Consider the following 17,543-nt stretch of genomic DNA (forward strand, 5'->3'; position numbering starts at 1 on the left):
GTATATATTCTCTTCCTAGTATAGACTCATGAATGAACTGACTCATTGATCTAGCAGTTGTAATAGTATAGTTATGTGTCACCCCGATGGTAGCTTGTTAACGGTGCGTCTAGTACGTATGATTATGGAAGTACTTTTATGTCTATATATGTATATTTGATATGTAATTAACATGGAAACGACCTTCGGATGGTCACCCAAAATCCCACCAGACCACATCCAAATCGAGGAAAAGGAAACAGGGTGGATGGCCTTCCTAAGCCCTTTAAACATTATTTATACGTCTATACATATATGGGCATGCAATTTGTAATATAAAAACATAAATAAGTATTTATAAGACATTTGAAACATAAGTATTATTTTTAAAGAAAGATTGACTTGATGTCAATCTATAAAACAATTTGAAGGCGTAGATTTGATTAAAACAGATTAAGTATAAGGAACATTTGTTTAAATCACAGTTGCAGTGTAAATTCGAAAAGTAAATGGGTTTGGAAAACATTTAGAAGTAAAACAGTTTGATAGGTAGTTTGAATAGTGATAAAATCATGGTTTCCCTAGTTATTAATCACATGGGCTTAATGCAATCACATGTGATTTAAACAATAACTATAAGTATTTAACTTGTATCCCCCCCCCCTTGAAAGCATATAAAAGCATTTAGAATATTTAAAAAGGTTGATTAAGGGGTATGAAACTCACTTGATTGATTGAAGAAAGCGAGCTGGAAAACCGGGCAGAGTTTCGTCTCGGAAAACGGATTTTTCTCGGGATTCTCGGGAATCTCGGGAGTAAAATCGACCCTCGGGACTTGAGCAAAAAGACCAGAGCTTCGGGTTATAACGGGCACGAAAAACGAGGCAAGGTTGTGAGAGAGAGGAGAGAAATGAGCAACATTTTCGGAAAGCCTCGCATCCTATTTATAGGAAGGCTGAACCGCCTCCGAACGCGGGGCGTACGCTCGTACGCAGCGCGTACGCGTACGTCATGCATGACCGAAGCCTCGACTGCCTCGGTTCGGATGGGACGGGTTGCTGGGTACGCGGGTCGGATGGGACGGCGGGTCGGACGGGACAGCGGGTCAGACGGGTCGGAGCTTCAGACGGGTCGGACGGGTTAGATTCTTCGGATAGTGCGACGTGGACGATCCGAGACCCTCGATCTCAGTACGCGGGGCGTACGAAGGTACGCAGGGCGTACTTCGGTCCAATCCGATGACTCCCCTTCGGATATTACCGGGAATTTATAATTAAATTCATATTTATTTTAAATAAACTTCAAAAATTCATATCTCCCTCATACGAACTCCGTTTTTGACGTTCTTTATATCCACGCGAAGGTGAGACCATGATCTACAACTTTCGTTTAGATTCCGTTGGCAAATTCCGAAATTATTTTTATTATTTATTTATTAAAATGACGTGATTAAGGAATTTCTTCAAAAATTCATAACTTCCTCATACGAAGTCAGATTTAGACGTTCTTTTTATGTACGCAAACCTTGATATGATTCCTACTACTTTATTTAACCCGAATAAGATTTTAGGAAGGTTACATTTTGACCTAAATTTGATTGGTTTTACATTACATTGACTCGAAATATCGGGTTGTCACAGGATTCTTTTCATATTATCCTATATTACATTGATAAACTCATTCTTAATTTCGTTAAAAGCAAAATTTGAAATCTAGAATCAAATTTCATTTAGCTTACTTTTTAATTCTTTTTCTAGCATTTTTCTTTGGTATTTAATTATGAAATTATTAATCTAACATAACTGATCTCCTACAGACACTTAAATGATACAATGTCCTTGTTGTTTACTAAAAGAAAAACAAATAATTAGAATAAACTCCCATGGGATAGAAGTGGCAAGATCAATCTCTCAGTGTTTAGGCCTTTGTTGGATCTCGTATGTACTTGTTGGCATTTTTTTGTGATAAAATTATTCGATAAACATCTATTCTTCTTTCGTTCATCATTGACACTTGGAACCAACGATTTACTCATGAAAGTCATGCGTTAACTACATTAGATAATATCAACATAATTTACTAATTTGCGGCGCTATTTCTTGTTGACATATCTTTGTTTTCGATTTAGCAGAGTTTTTCGACGAGGTTGTAGTATTCTGGGTGCGATTTGTAATCTAATGCTCTTGATAGTAGAGTTGCCATCATTAACTAAATCCCACTACCACTTGTCCCAACACATTCCTAACCATGTCCCCTCAACAAAAGACCTAAGCACAATGAAATGTGAAATTTCTACACCCTAACTAAGTTTATGAGACTACTCCCAAACCCATTGACCATCTTGAGAACGATCCCTAACTATTGGGGTTTCTTTCCACTTGAAAAATTGTTTGAACCTAAAGGGCCAAAGGAATACATCCACACTATGTATTTTTTTTTTAAAAAAAAAATTACTAACGTCATGTCCCACTTTACGATATGCATTGGAAAAATGGATTACCCGTTTCTTATGCATAACACATCACAAATTAAATATAGAGCTCGATACCCCCCCCCCCCCCCCCCCCCCCAAGTTGTGAAGAACCAAAAAAAAAAAAGAACCAAGTCTCATGCAACGCTTTATCAACCTTTTACCCATGGTGCATTTGGTTATGTAAGGAACCACCATCTCTATTTTTGTAAAGGAGAGTTGTTAGGCTTCAGGGAGTGGGATGCGGTTTGGAACCGTGGTGGTGACACGTGGCCAGGAAATACCGCCCCCAGGGTGTAGTTAGGTGCGGCCAAGACCATAGTGCGGTCTTTGAAGACCGTGATTTGTGATTGGCTACCCCTTTTTCCAAAGTTTGGCCGTTGAAGATTAAGATTCGTGTAATTTTTTTTTTTAACCAATACTCCATCTATATATATATATATATATATATATATATATATATATATATATATATATATATATATATATATATATATATATATATATATATATATATATATATATATATATATATATATGTTAACTATTTCACCACCTTCACTCCAACTTTAAACAAATATTTACACAATCTTTTCATCCAATTTTTTTTTGAAAAAATGTCTTCTTCCAAAAGGCTTAGCAAAGAAAAAACACCAGTCAGAAACACGAACACCCCAATACCTTCATTTGATCAACCAATTTTGTCAACTCCGTTTTACCACTACAGCGGTATGCTTCCGTATTTTCCACAACGACCAGCGCAACCACTACCACAAACACCGCCACTATCACAACCCTACCCGGATTTAATCCATTTGATTTTTTGTCTCAACACGAGTTTGTTCAACAAACACAAACACAACCAGAGACGGTCGTTTTGGATTCAGATGATTTGAAAGAAATGAGAGCCGACATGAAGAGTATAAAAGACAGAATGGACAAGATTTTGCAAATTGCTTCTGAAAGAGAGCTTCGGAAACAAAGGGAGAGCAACATGCGAATACTAGCGATGGACACGACGAATATGACCGAGGCCGAGCTTGAAGTGGTTTTGGCGATGGAGGAAGTGAAAAAACGTTACGTCAATCGTGGCTAATTTCTAGTTTTTTTTTTCAAGTTTTTAATCGTTTGGTGTGTGTGTGTGTGTTTTTTTAAGTTGTTGGTTTTATGTTTCTAATTTGTTTTTCTAAATTTTTAGGTTTTTTTATAAGTTAAGTAATGTATGGTATTTGAATTTTTAATTAATGAAATATTATCTTTTTAAAATTATGTTTTTTTATTAAAAAAATAAGTTTTATTACATTAAAATAGTTAACCAAAAAAAATAAATAAATAAAAGTATGGCACCACTCCTTTTGTGTGATAAGAAACCACACTTGAGTGGAAAAAAATGACATGACGCTTATGTGGCGGGGGAGAGAATACAGTTTCGGTTACACCACTCTCTCCAGCCTTAAAACAAGCAAACTACCAATACCTATACCACCGTGTTCCTTTGGAGCAATGAGTTCCAAGCCACCCAATGTATTTTTCAAGCCCCAACTTCAAAACGCCAAATTAATTGAGCTCTAAGTGATTCAAGTAGCTTCTTAACTTGTGCCGACATAAAAAGGAAATGAATTAAATACCCAACTATCCAAGGACATGTGATAAAATCATAGCTCGACCACATATAGACAACATTTTCACTTTCGAGGAAGACAATTTCTTTTTACACCGATCTATAATACCTTGCCAACTTCGAGCACAAGCCATATTTTAGACAACCGAAAGATCCAAGTAACCAAATGAAAGTTTCCCCGTGGCACAATCGGTAACCCTAAAAAATTGATGGCTATTTTGGTAAGGGAAATTGTCAGAAAAGTCCCAATATTTTCGGAAAAGTTTCAATTTAGTCCTAAACGTTTTTTTTAATACAAAAGTTTCGATTATTTAATTTTACACGATAATATGTTATTTCCTGTTAAAAGAAAAAAAAAAGATTTTTTTGTTAATTTGAGTCAAAATAAATAATCAAACCTTTTATGTTTTTTTTTAGACTAAAGTAATTTTTTTGAAGATTGAGACTTTTCTAACAATTTTTCATTTTAGTAACCTCTCTAATATACTTTTTTTAATCTTAATAGTAATTGGGTTTACCTAATTTGTCTTTTTTCCAAATAAATATTATATGTTAATAAACGTATTTATAAAATATATAATATATAATATTTTTTCAACTAATTTGATAAACCAAAATAATAACATTTTTATTCTATAATAACACATGATGACATGACTTTTTTTTTTTCTTAAAAACGCTAAACAACTTTTGATAACATGCATTGTTATCTCACTCTAGAAGTACAAATGAAAAAGCGGTATCAAAACGCCAATATAGTAAAGTGAGGAAGCCTTCTATAGGGCCGCATAAAGGCCCACATTACATATGCCCAGAAGATTCCATTCAGATCACGCCTAATAGTTCCAATTAGAGTCCATACCAATTTATTTTCGCTTTTTCCACACTGAAATAATACATTTATACCAAATTAACCACCTTTCCAACTTTTGGGCTTTTTGTGTTTAAACTTTGACATTTGAACATCATTACTTATAAAACATACTAATTGAAAAACTGCAAAGAATTTTTTATATATTGGTCTCATAATCGATTTAATGACTATACAGAAAATATAAAATTTTTATATGAAAATACGTTTTTAAAAAACAATCTTCTTATTGTCAGTTATATTTGTTGGTGTGATTCTCTATCATAAAAAAGCATTAAAAAAGAAAAAATAAAATCACATCATGCCGTATGGAGGCGCATTAAGTTGAAGTGGAGCACGATCATGCCTAACATCATCTCTAATGACTTCTCAAAAAAACAAATTCTCTTCATATTTGGCATTTGAAGGAACCTTTCATTTTCAAACCTTCCCACCAAATTTGGAAGGATTTCTCATTCATCCAAAATTGTAATTTTCCAAAAGTTTAATTTAACATTTCAACTATTCTGATTATTGAGATTAAAATGTTCATTGATAATTGTATAAGAAAAAGTATATAAATGAGTTAATAACCCATCCAATAATCACAAAAATCATATATAACATAAGAGTCATAACAAGCAAAAATGAAAGAAAACTATAATATTAGTTCAAATATTACAACAAAGCTATGGCTAAAAAGAAACAAAACATATGTTCTAAGTGAAATACTACACCGAAACTATAATTCCAAAGAAACCAAAATACACACGGTCATAATTTTATTTATTTTAACAGCTTAATGCTTCATATATTAAAACCAAATAGCAGATACCTACATTACATCATAAAACAATCCAAAGGTCTTTTAGCCCATTACCCCCAATGAATCACAAAATTCGAATTCCTAACATTAAACGAATAACTAAAGTTATAATCTAAAATCACCACCCTCCTCGTCTTTTTATCAATAAATACAATAGAATACAATAATACCAAAACACCACAAAGTCGTCATAATAATGGCATCAAGAAACCTGGTTTTTAACTGAGTAATGGGCAAGGAATCGACCCATGTTAACTAGGGACCGCAATTCTCAACACGATCTGCCACACGACACGAAACCAACACAAAAATAATCGGGTTTGGATTGAGATTCAACCGAGCAGTCAACCTGCCAACCGGCCAAATAAACTAGTAATGTTCGGGTTAGTAATTGTGTTTACGAATCAACCCACCAACCACTATATATATATATATATATATATATATATATATATATATATATATATATATATATATATATATATATATATATATATATATATATAGGTTTAGGTTCATTTGAGACCATTCTAATTTTGTGAGACCGTGAGACCAAATCTATAAATAATTTTAAAATGCAAAATAAATGAAAAAATCCAAAAAGTCTTTTTTTAAAAATTATTTTCGGAACTTGAGTTAACTAAAAAAAATTAAAAAAAAATCCCGTTTTTTCTAAAAAATACGTGAAATATTCTAAATAGAATATTACACTGACATATTCTAAAATATAATTTTAAAATGCAAAATAAATAGAAACATCTAAAAATTCTTTTTTTAAATATTATTTTCGGAACTTGAATTAACTAAAAAAAATAAAAAAAATAAAAAAAAATCCCATTTTTTTGAAAAATACGTGAAATATTCTAAATAGAATATTACACTGTACATACTCTAAAAATAATTTTAAAATGCAAAATAAATGGAAAAATCAAAAAATTCTTTTTTTAAATATTATTTTCGAAACTTGAATTAACTAAAAAAAATTAAAAAAAATAAAAAATAATATAAAAATGCGTCTCACGGTCTCACAAAATTAGGCCGTCTCACATGAACCTAACCCTATATATATATATATATATATATATATATATATATATATATATATATATATATATATATACACACACACACACACACATATATATATATATATATATATATATATATATATATATATATATATATATATATATTGTTAAAAGAAAAAGAAAAAACAAACATTAAATAAGTTTATTGGAAGACTGATAGTTATATAAGTTATTGTTTTAATTTGTTTATTTGAAAAAAAATAAAAAAACTCATTTTATAATTTAAAAGAATAAAACGTCAAAAAATCAACATTAAATAATATATTAAAATAAAACTATAAAGTATTAAAAGATTTTTAAACCACAAAAAAAAAGATAAATAAATAAAACATAAATAAATAATAATAATATTTTATATAATTTAGATAATTGGTATAAAAAATAATAATTTCATAAATAATCTATATTAATTCTATTAAAATAAAAATTTAAAAACAACAACTTATATAATAATAATAATAATAAATTGTTAAAAGAAAAAGATAAAAAAAAATGTAATTTGGTATTTTTATACGAAACAAAAATCTGAAATGCAATATTCGCAAACTACAGATATGTAACCTATCAAATTTTAAACTTAGAAATCCAAACTGAAAATTCAATCAAACCTCAAGGAACATTTCTATAATTTACTCTACTTTTAATATTTCAACCTATCTTGAAAAGTATTTATAAGTTTAGGGTTAAGTTGCTATTAGGGCCTCGGTCGCATGGGGGGTGGGTGTTTCTTTTTTGTTTCTAATATAGTAGTAAAATATTAACTTATAAAGAACTATAATGCTGCAAATTTACTAATATAACGTTTTATTTATAAAGAAACTTAATCCGCGAATAAAACTTGAAGTCATCTTTTTACAAAAAGTTAGAAACTTAATATAAAAGCAGCCGTAGTATATAACAAAAACCTTAAGTTTTCAATGATTTATAATATATTTTATTATATTTATGATCGTTTAGGCTCATGATTTTATTCAGTTTCATTGTTTGAAGCTCAAACTCGTTTAATAAATAAAACATAAATAAAGTTTGACCTCTGCTTGACTGCTTGGACTCCGTTTAACTCTTTTTAAATTTTGATTTTAACGAGTTGTGGCGGTAACTTGGTTTGTTTACACCACAAGTGTATAGTACTTGTCTTACTGAGTTTTTAGATCATCTACTGTTTTTATACTTCGAAAGGGAAGTTGATACAAAAAATTAGTTTATATATAGTTGTCTAAGGCTTAAAAGACACGCGATGTAAAAATATTCCATGTTAATTGTTTTGTTATAAACTTTTGGTATCTCATAAGCTTTAACCATTAAGGTTTTTATGTTCGTGTGTAGATTGTGAAGAATTTATGCTTGTAGCTGTTTTTATCTTTCTGGGGATACTTGGAGGGTTGTGGAGCAGCATGGAGATAGTTGAAGGTTACCGAGGCTTTTACACAATGAATAAGGACTATTTGTTTAAATTTCTTTGATATAAATACAAGGCTTCTGCTAGAGAGATTCATACGTCTTCTCTCCACAAATCCTAATCATGTTTCTCTTTAAGGAATGTGGGAAACATTTCCTGTACTTGGAGAACGATTTGTTGGAAAATTCTTTGATTTCTTTCATAATAAAGGTGATGTTTATGAAACTGGACATCATTTGTACACAACAATTTTTCTCCGTACACAACAATTAATGCTTTAAATTGTTGTACTGTATATTCTATAATGCATAAAATGTTATATATATATATATATATATATATATATATATATATATATATATATATATATATATATATATATATATATATATATGGAAAAAACTGTTGTGTACGAATTACTTCCCTTATAAAACATATGACCGTTATCATAAAACCCGAAATACCATGAGACAATAGTCACGAGCTTAGTATGATGAAAAAAATAATTTTGACCAAAGCATTTCTTTTCTTTTGATTTTTGATTTTTTTTTATTTGACCAAAGCAAAAAATAAATAATCAGAAGAAAACATATGCTTCGTTCAAAATCATCTGTTTTTATCGTATTGCTCATGACTACCGGTTATTTTCTCTCCTTTTCTCTCATGCTATTTTGGGTTTTATGATAATCCTCACATGTTTCATATAAACGTATGAAGAATGCACAATAAATTGTATGCGTTTTTGTGTTAATTATTGAATACTATTGTCTATGTGAGCCACCTAATTGAAATCATCCTTCCTAATAAATGAAAATAATTTTGACACGTGTCATTTTCTTATTAACTTGGACACATGTCATTTTTTGATATTTTTGAATAATTGTTTTTTCCATTTCACCATTTGTCATTTTCTATTTTTTTTATATTTTTTTAATTAACACATCATACTTACACTTCAATTAACAATTGTCTTAATTGAAAATAACTAATAAATTACAATATCAATACTCAGAGGCAATCAAACCCGTATAACATCCGGGTCTCACACCTAGTGATGAATAAAGAGACATTATGATAAAGCCACATGTGGTGATATTTTGACGTTGGAATGAATTATTTATAAGCTTAATTGTTGTAGTTTAAGATAGATATGTCAAGGGGCCTTTAGGTAATTATGATATTGTGAAAGGGCACGTGAAGTTCTGATAACAAACATGCATTTTCACATAATTACACGATAAAAAAAATCAAGGTTTTAAATAACAAAATAACAAGCAAGAACAAGTAAAAGAACCTTTCACTACCTCTGAATCATCGTCATCTTCTTTTTCTTTTACAACAACACACGAAACTAAAACTAAAAGAAAAAGAAAAAAACAACTTATAGTTTTTTTAGACATTTTTCTTTAAGATTTAGAGTAAATTACTCAAATAGTCTCTATGGTTTGGTCAAAATTGTACGTTTGGTCCCTAACTTTTTTTTTTTGCATTCGGATCGTCCCTATGGTTTGATTTTGTTGCGTTTTTCGTCCCTATAGTTTGGTAAAAGTTGCATGTTTGGTCCCTAACTTTATGTATGTAAAGGACGAAAAATGAAACAAAATCAAACCACAGGGACGATCCGAGTGCAAAAAAAAAAAAATTAGAAACCAAACGTGCAATTTTAATCAAACCACAGGGACTATTTCAATAATTCATTATAAGATTTATTTTTCTTTTTACGAGCCAGCTGTCGATAGTTGTTGTTTGATCTTCAGACTTGGGCTTTAGTAAATTCTTTGTCACTATTGTAGACCCTTCTTCAACAAGACTAGGAACTTCCATTATCTTGGATAACATAACAAAATGGTCAAGAAAAGTCAACAATAAATATAAAACTGTTTTCGAAATTACGGATATTTTTTTTTATGTAACCCACTTTTACAATTTTATATACTAAATGGGTTTAACTGTTTATAAATGTTTACAATAATTTCCCTCCAACTGATTTTTGTACGTAATAATGGCTTAAGGGGAAAAAAATCAAATTACAAATGGTTTTCTCGCAAAAAATAAAAAAGTATATAGGTTTTTCTAAAATTTGCTCTTATTATTAGTATTTTTTGTAAACAATATAAGTTAAAGGAATTTACAGAAAAGTTTCAAACTTTTGGGAAAAATTTCAATAAAGTTCTAAAAGTTGTTTTAAACAGAAAAGTGCCGATTAACATTTTGCCCAAATTAACGAAAAAAATCATTTTTTATATTTGACCAACAAATGAGAGATTATATGATTTTTTCAAAATAATAAAACTTTTTTGTTAAAAAAAAACTTTGAAAACTTTATTGAAACATTTCCCAAAAGTTTGAGACTTTTCTCTAAATTTCCCTATAAGTTATGTATATTAATTATACAAAAAAATGTGAAAAATAACTTATTTAGATTTTAAATTACAAATATTAAAAATTAAAGGTTCAATTTTACCTTCAATGCAATCTCCTCGAAGCATTTGTGTACATTTTCTAGAGTTGTTGCACTACACTCATAAAATAAACATCCAAGTTCTTTCGCAAGAGCAACACCTTCTTCCTTGCTTACAAATCTTTCTAAATCCTAAAATCACATTTAAAACATGTGCAAGATCAAGATAAAGTATTTAATAAAACAAAATGTAATACCATGATTTAATTAGTTTCACTTGTTTTTTAATAAAGTTATTAAACTTTAAATTGCATTGCTGTTTTTTTACACTTAATTACTTATTTTCTACAACGTACTTTATCAACTTTATTTCCAATGAGCATCTTGACACAATCTTGATTAGTGGAGTAACGCTCGACTTCTTTAGCCCACATGTCTAACAAGCTTGTGAATGTATCTCTTCTTGTAACATCATACACTGTGAAAAACAAATCAGTTTTGACTTTTATAATTAGGTAAATTCTTGAAAATATTAAATCCTAGTAAAAAAAATAATTTAAAGTAAAATGCTCATGATTACCAAGAATGATGCCTTGAGCACCTCTGTAGTAAGAGCTTGTCAATGTCCTAAATCTTTCTTAATTAACACATCATACTTACATCTCAATTAACAATTGTCTTAATTGAAAATAACTAATAAATTACAATATCAGTAGGCAATCAAACCCGTATAACATATGAGTCTCACACCTAGTGATGAATAAAAAGACATTCTAATAAAGCCACATGTGGTGATATTTTGACGTTGGAATGAATTATTTATAAGCTTAATTGTTGTAGTTTAAGAATAGATATGTCAAGGGGCCTTTAGGTAATTATGATATTGTGAAAGGGCACGTGAAGTTCTGATAACAAACATGCATTTTCACATAATTACAAGATAAAAAAAAATGAAGGTTTTAAATAACAAAATAACAAACAAGAACAAGTAAAAGAACCTTTCACTACCTCTAAATCATCATCATCTTCTTTTTCTTTTACGACAACACACGAAACTAAAATAAAAAGAAAAAAACAACTTATAGTTTTTTAGACGTTTTTCTTTAAGATTTATTTTTCTTTTTATGAGCAACAGCTGTCCATAGTTGTTGTTTGATCTTCAGACTTGGGCTTTAGTAAATTCTTTGTCACTATTGTAGACCCTTCTTCAACAAGACTAGGAACTTCCATTATCTTGGATAACATAACAAAATGGTCAAGAAAAGTCAACAATAAATATAAAACTGTTTTCGAAATTACGGATATTTTTTTTTATGTAACCCACTTTTACAATTTTATATACTAAATGGGTTTAACTGTTTATAAATGTTTACAATAATTTCCCTCCAACTGATTTTTGTACGTAATAATGGCTTAAGGGGAAAAAAATCAAATTACAAATGGTTTTCTCGCAAAAAATAAAAAAGTATATAGGTTTTTCTAAAATTTGCTCTTATTATTAGTATTTTTTGTAAACAATATAAGTTAAAGGAATTTACAGAAAAGTTTCAAACTTTTGGGAAAAATTTCAATAAAGTTCTAAAAGTTGTTTTAAACAGAAAAGTGCCGATTAACATTTTGCCCAAATTAACGAAAAAAATCATTTTTTATATTTGACCAACAAATGAGAGATTATATGATTTTTTCAAAATAATAAAACTTTTTTGTTAAAAAAAAACTTTGAAAACTTTATTGAAACATTTCCCAAAAGTTTGAGACTTTTCTCTAAATTTCCCTATAAGTTATGTATATTAATTATACAAAAAAATGTGAAAAATAACTTATTTAGATTTTAAATTACAAATATTAAAAATTAAAGGTTCAATTTTACCTTCAATGCAATCTCCTCGAAGCATTTGTGTACATTTTCTAGAGTTGTTGCACTACACTCATAAAATAAACATCCAAGTTCTTTCGCAAGAGCAACACCTTCTTCCTTGCTTACAAATCTTTCTAAATCCTAAAATCACATTTAAAACATGTGCAAGATCAAGATAAAGTATTTAATAAAACAAAATGTAATACCATGATTTAATTAGTTTCACTTGTTTTTTAATAAAGTTATTAAACTTTAAATTGCATTGCTGTTTTTTTACACTTAATTACTTATTTTCTACAACGTACTTTATCAACTTTATTTCCAATGAGCATCTTGACACAATCTTGATTAGTGGAGTAACGCTCGACTTCTTTAGCCCACATGTCTAACAAGCTTGTGAATGTATCTCTTCTTGTAACATCATACACTGTGAAAAACAAATCAGTTTTGACTTTTATAATTAGGTAAATTCTTGAAAATATTAAATCCTAGTAAAAAAAATAATTTAAAGTAAAATGCTCATGATTACCAAGAATGATGCCTTGAGCACCTCTGTAGTAAGAGCTTGTCAATGTCCTAAATCTTTCTTAATTAACACATCATACTTACATCTCAATTAACAATTGTCTTAATTGAAAATAACTAATAAATTACAATATCAGTAGGCAATCAAACCCGTATAACATATGGGTCTCACACCTAGTGATGAATAAAAAGACATTCTAATAAAGCCACATGTGGTGATATTTTGACGTTGGAATGAATTATTTATAAGCTTAATTGTTGTAGTTTAAGAATAGATATGTCAAGGGGCCTTTAGGTAATTATGATATTGTGAAAGGGCACGTGAAGTTCTGATAACAAACATGCATTTTCACATAATTACAAGATAAAAAAATGAAGGTTTTAAATAACAAAATAACAAACAAGAACAAGTAAAAGAACCTTTCACTACCTCTAAATCATCATCATCTTCTTTTTCTTTTACAACAACACACGAAACTAAAATAAAAAGAAAAAAACAACTTATAGTTTTTTAGACGTTTTTCTTTAAGATTTATTTTTCTTTTTATGAGCAACAACTGTCCATAGTTGTTGTTTGATCTTCAGACTTGGGCTTTAGTAAATTCTTTGTCACTATTGTAGACCCTTCTTCAACAAGACTAGGAACTTCCATTATCTTGGATAACATAACAAAATGGTCAAGAAAAGTCAACAATATATATAAAACTATTTTTGAAATTACCGATATCATATTTTCAATTTTCACCTTTTTAGCAGAAAAAACATTATGGAAAAAAAAAATCTTGCATAAAAACTAGTGATAATTGGATTTTTTTAGTGTAAGCCACTAAAATTTTACATACTAAAACGAGTTAACAGTTTATAAATGGGGAAACTGCAAAAATGTTTATATATATATATATATATATATATATATATATATATATATATATATATATCTCAAAAACCAATAATCGTATTTAATTTACATTTTATCAAGTCAACAGGTTATCAACTTTCAAAAATTACACTTTTTACCTAGATTTCAAATTTTCTTACAAATTTTGTCCAAAATTTATACTTTTTGCCTAGATTTTAAAATTTATATCAAATGTGGTATAAAATTTACTCTTTTGGCCTAGATTTCAAAAATTTGTTATGAATTCAGTATAACTTTAGTTTTTTTTACAATATTTTTTCTCAAAAATAAAATTCGAATATATTTTTTCTTTAAAAAATCATATTTATACAAAAGAAAACATATTTTTACATAAAAAAAATCTTATATTTTCTATATAATTTTTTTTTTTAAAAAAAACTTTTTTGTATACGAAATAGTTATTTATAAAAAAAGTCTTTATATAGAAAATATAAGATTTTTTTATGTGAAAATAAGTTTTTTGTGTATAAATATGCTTTTATAAAGAAAAAACATAAAGAAATTTTTGTTTTGAGAAAAAAAGTTGTAAAAAAACTAAAGTTAGGATGAATTTCTTACAAAATTTTGAAATCTGGATCAAAGGGTTAAATTGAATACGATTACCGGTTTTTGGAATTTAATTGAATAAAAAAAATGTAAGAACTAAAAATATTATAAGGCCAATATATAAAGATTTTTTTTGCAATTTTCCCTTTATAAAATTTTACAATAATTTCCAACCAATTGAATATGCCCGTAATAATGGCCTAAGGCCATCCCCAATGGGATTGAATGAAGAGTTTAATGGATAAAAAAGATGGTGATGTGAATGCATTGCAGGTAGAGTGTATTGAATGGGGAGTTCAATCCCCATTGAACGGTGTCATGCACTTATTTTTTTATTTTTTGTTTCTCAATTTAATATACAATTTATGTTAGAGATTTTTTTCTTAATCAATTTAATATAACTATTTATATTGAAAATAACATTTAATTAATGTAATATTTTAGTTTTATTTATTAATATTATTTATGAAAAAGAAACTAAAATGGTGATGTGGAATCCATTGAACTCTTAAGAGTTTAATGGAGTGTAGAGTTTAATGGGTTAAATAGTATAATTAGTGGAATGCTGATGTGTCAATCCATTGAACTCTTAATAGTTCAATGCATTGGAGATGATCTAAGTGGAAACAAAAAAAATTCAAATTACAAATTGTTTTCTCGCAAAAAAAAAAAGTATATAGGTTTTTCTTAAATTTGGTCTTTTAATCATCATTTTTTATAAGCAATATAAGTTATGCACACTATTTGTAAAAAAAAAAAAAAGAAGTGAAAAATAACATATTTCGATATTAAATTACAAATATTAAAAATTAAAGGTTCAATTTTACCTTCAATGCAATCTCCTCGAAGCATTTGTGTACATTTTCTAGAGTTGTTGCGCTACACTCATAAAATAAGCACCCAAGTTCTTTTGCAAGAGCAACACCTTCTTCCTTGCTTACAAATCTTTCTGAATCCTAAAATCACATTTAAAACATGTGCAAGATCAAGATAAAGTATTTAATAAAACAAAATGTAATACCATGATTTAATTGGTTTCACTTGTTTTTTATAAAGTTATTAAACTTTATATTGCATTGCTATTTGTTTGCACTTAAATATTTATTTTCTACAACATACTTTGTCAACTTTATTTCCAATGAGCATCTTGACACAATCTTGATTAGTGGAGTAACGCTCGACTTCTTTAGCCCAAATGTCTAACAAGCTTGTGAATGTATCTCTCCTTGTAACATCATACACTGTAAAAAGTAAATCAATTTTAAAATTCTTGAAAGTAAAAGAATTATTTAAAATAAAACGCTATAATCAGGTAGATTTTTAGCCATGGTTACCAAGAATGATGCCTTGAGCACCTCTATAGTAAGAGCTTGTCAATGTCCTAAACCTTTCTTGTCCAGCTGTAATAAACATAAGATCAAAATGAAGAAAACTTATTCTAAAAGGATTTCATCTAAAGTAACTATTGTATAAACAAATACTGTTTTTATATTAAATACATGCAAATCTCCGGTAAAGTTCTAATATTTCACTCTAATTTACGAAAAAATCCCAAACTAAAATTTGTTTACAAAAAAGTCCTGATTACCAGTAAAATCGACAATTTGCTCCTTTTTTCCGGTTTATCGGTTTCAATAATTACCCGGTTTAATTAAAATCTCATTATTTTATCATAATTTCATTAAAGTCCAATTATTTTACTATAATTTCATTAAAGTCTCATTATTTTACCATAATTTGAGACTTATTCGTAAATTATGGTAAAATAATGAAACTTTAATAAAACCGGGTAACTAATGAAACCGGTAAATCGAAAAAGATAGGTCAAATCGTCACTTTTACCTGTAGTTGTAACTTTTTCGTATACTAATTTTAGTTTGAAACTTTTTCGTAAATTAGCGTAAAATATTGAGATTTTTCTAGAGATTTCTGTTAAATAAATTGTGTGGATGAGACTAATAAAACCACATTTCCCATATCTTACTTACCAGTGTCCCAAATTGTAAGCTTTAATCTCTTTCCACCAACTGTAAGCTGCTTGATTTTGAAGTCAACCCCTGGTCAACAATAAGGTGGAAATTAAGTAGAAGCTAGAGCAGGTTGTGAATATAGATAAACTTTTATTTACAAATTGCTACACTGTTTGATATGCGATAGTTGTAAATAGGCATTTCAGAAGTTCAAATATGTAATATTATTAGTAGATATACAAAATATCCAGCATATAAACATATAAAATAGGAACAATACATAAAATTTGCATCAATTCTCGAATTACAAAATGCGTAGAAAAAAGTTCAGAAACTTGAATCAATCAATTTAGTAAATTAAGGTGAAGTTAAGTTACCAATAGTAGGGGAAATATCCTCGAGAGAATTGGAAACGAAACTGACGAGAAGACTACTTTTTCCGACACCAGAATCTCCGATCAACAAGATCTTAAATGACAGATCGTATTGAGCTGATGATGAACTCATTCTGATAAATTTCAATTGAATTTTCAACTAAACTTTATCTCTTTCTCTCTCTAGATTATTTGAGAAACAAGTAACACTAACAGCAATTAAGCGCCACGAAGATGAGATTTGTTTCTCGAAATGTTGGATTAATATAAGAAATAAATTGAAAAGTCACCGTTAATGGCATCCGATTCCTTTCACTATTGATGAAGAAATTGAAAGAAGCGAGTGTGAATTTGAGAGCGAATCTAGAGAGAGAAAGCCTCTGAGAAGAGCAAACGAAGGGATGTTTCATGGTGTGGAAGTTGATGAGACGAATTTCATTTTTGCGCGAGTTGCAAGGCTTCTTCTCTTGTTGAAAATATTTCATATTTATAACTTTTAGATATTTCGTATTTTTGTAATAATATAATGATAAAATTATATAGATGGTCACTGCGGTTGTGATTGGTAAAAAATAAGATAGCAAGTCCTTACTTTTTATGAAGAATTTTTTAGCATGGATGGACCTTTTGGTTTTGAAATTTTGCACCATATGTCCTTATGGCTAACTTCATTAAAACGATATGTTAAATGTTTGTAAAATATCAACATATCCTTTT

The 17,543-nt window shown here is 28.7% G+C and overlaps 2 protein-coding genes across 4 annotated transcripts; both read right to left on the reverse strand.

Moving 5' to 3' along the window:
• Window positions 1-9,405: 9,405 nt before the first annotated feature.
• On the reverse strand, window positions 9,406-12,875 carry LOC111879818 (ras-related protein RABC2a-like). The gene is made up of 10 exons (XM_052768813.1): window positions 12,798-12,875; window positions 12,505-12,633; window positions 11,768-11,867; window positions 11,633-11,689; window positions 11,215-11,271; window positions 10,991-11,112; window positions 10,698-10,826; window positions 10,586-10,601; window positions 9,538-9,590; window positions 9,406-9,435 (listed from the first exon to the last, which is right to left on the reverse strand). Exons 1-10 carry the CDS (start codon window positions 12,873-12,875, stop codon window positions 9,406-9,408), a joined length of 771 nt encoding a protein of 256 aa, XP_052624773.1.
• Window positions 11,767-17,271, reverse strand: LOC111879764 (ras-related protein RABC2a). 3 transcript variants are annotated; one of them, XR_002846237.3, is made up of 7 exons: window positions 16,830-17,271; window positions 16,471-16,539; window positions 15,817-15,882; window positions 15,602-15,723; window positions 15,310-15,438; window positions 12,798-12,919; window positions 11,767-12,633 (listed from the first exon to the last, which is right to left on the reverse strand). XR_002846237.3 is itself a non-coding variant. In XM_023876206.2 (6 exons), the coding sequence occupies exons 1-6, from the start codon at window positions 16,957-16,959 to the stop codon at window positions 12,878-12,880; spliced, it is 558 nt and encodes a 185-aa protein (XP_023731974.1). In that variant the 5' UTR covers window positions 16,960-17,271; the 3' UTR covers window positions 12,704-12,877. The 3 variants fall into 3 exon arrangements, 2 of the variants coding, with proteins under 2 accessions (XP_023731974.1, XP_042754976.1); XM_023876206.2 differs by lacking the exon at window positions 11,767-12,633 and having other exon boundaries at window positions 12,704-12,919; XM_042899042.1 differs by lacking the exons at window positions 11,767-12,633; window positions 12,798-12,919 and adding an exon at window positions 13,345-13,672.
• Window positions 17,272-17,543: the final 272 nt, after the last annotated feature.

The sequence above is a fragment of the Lactuca sativa genome, chromosome 2 (assembly GCF_002870075.4).
Source record: "Lactuca sativa cultivar Salinas chromosome 2, Lsat_Salinas_v11, whole genome shotgun sequence".
NCBI lineage: Eukaryota > Viridiplantae > Streptophyta > Magnoliopsida > Asterales > Asteraceae > Lactuca > Lactuca sativa.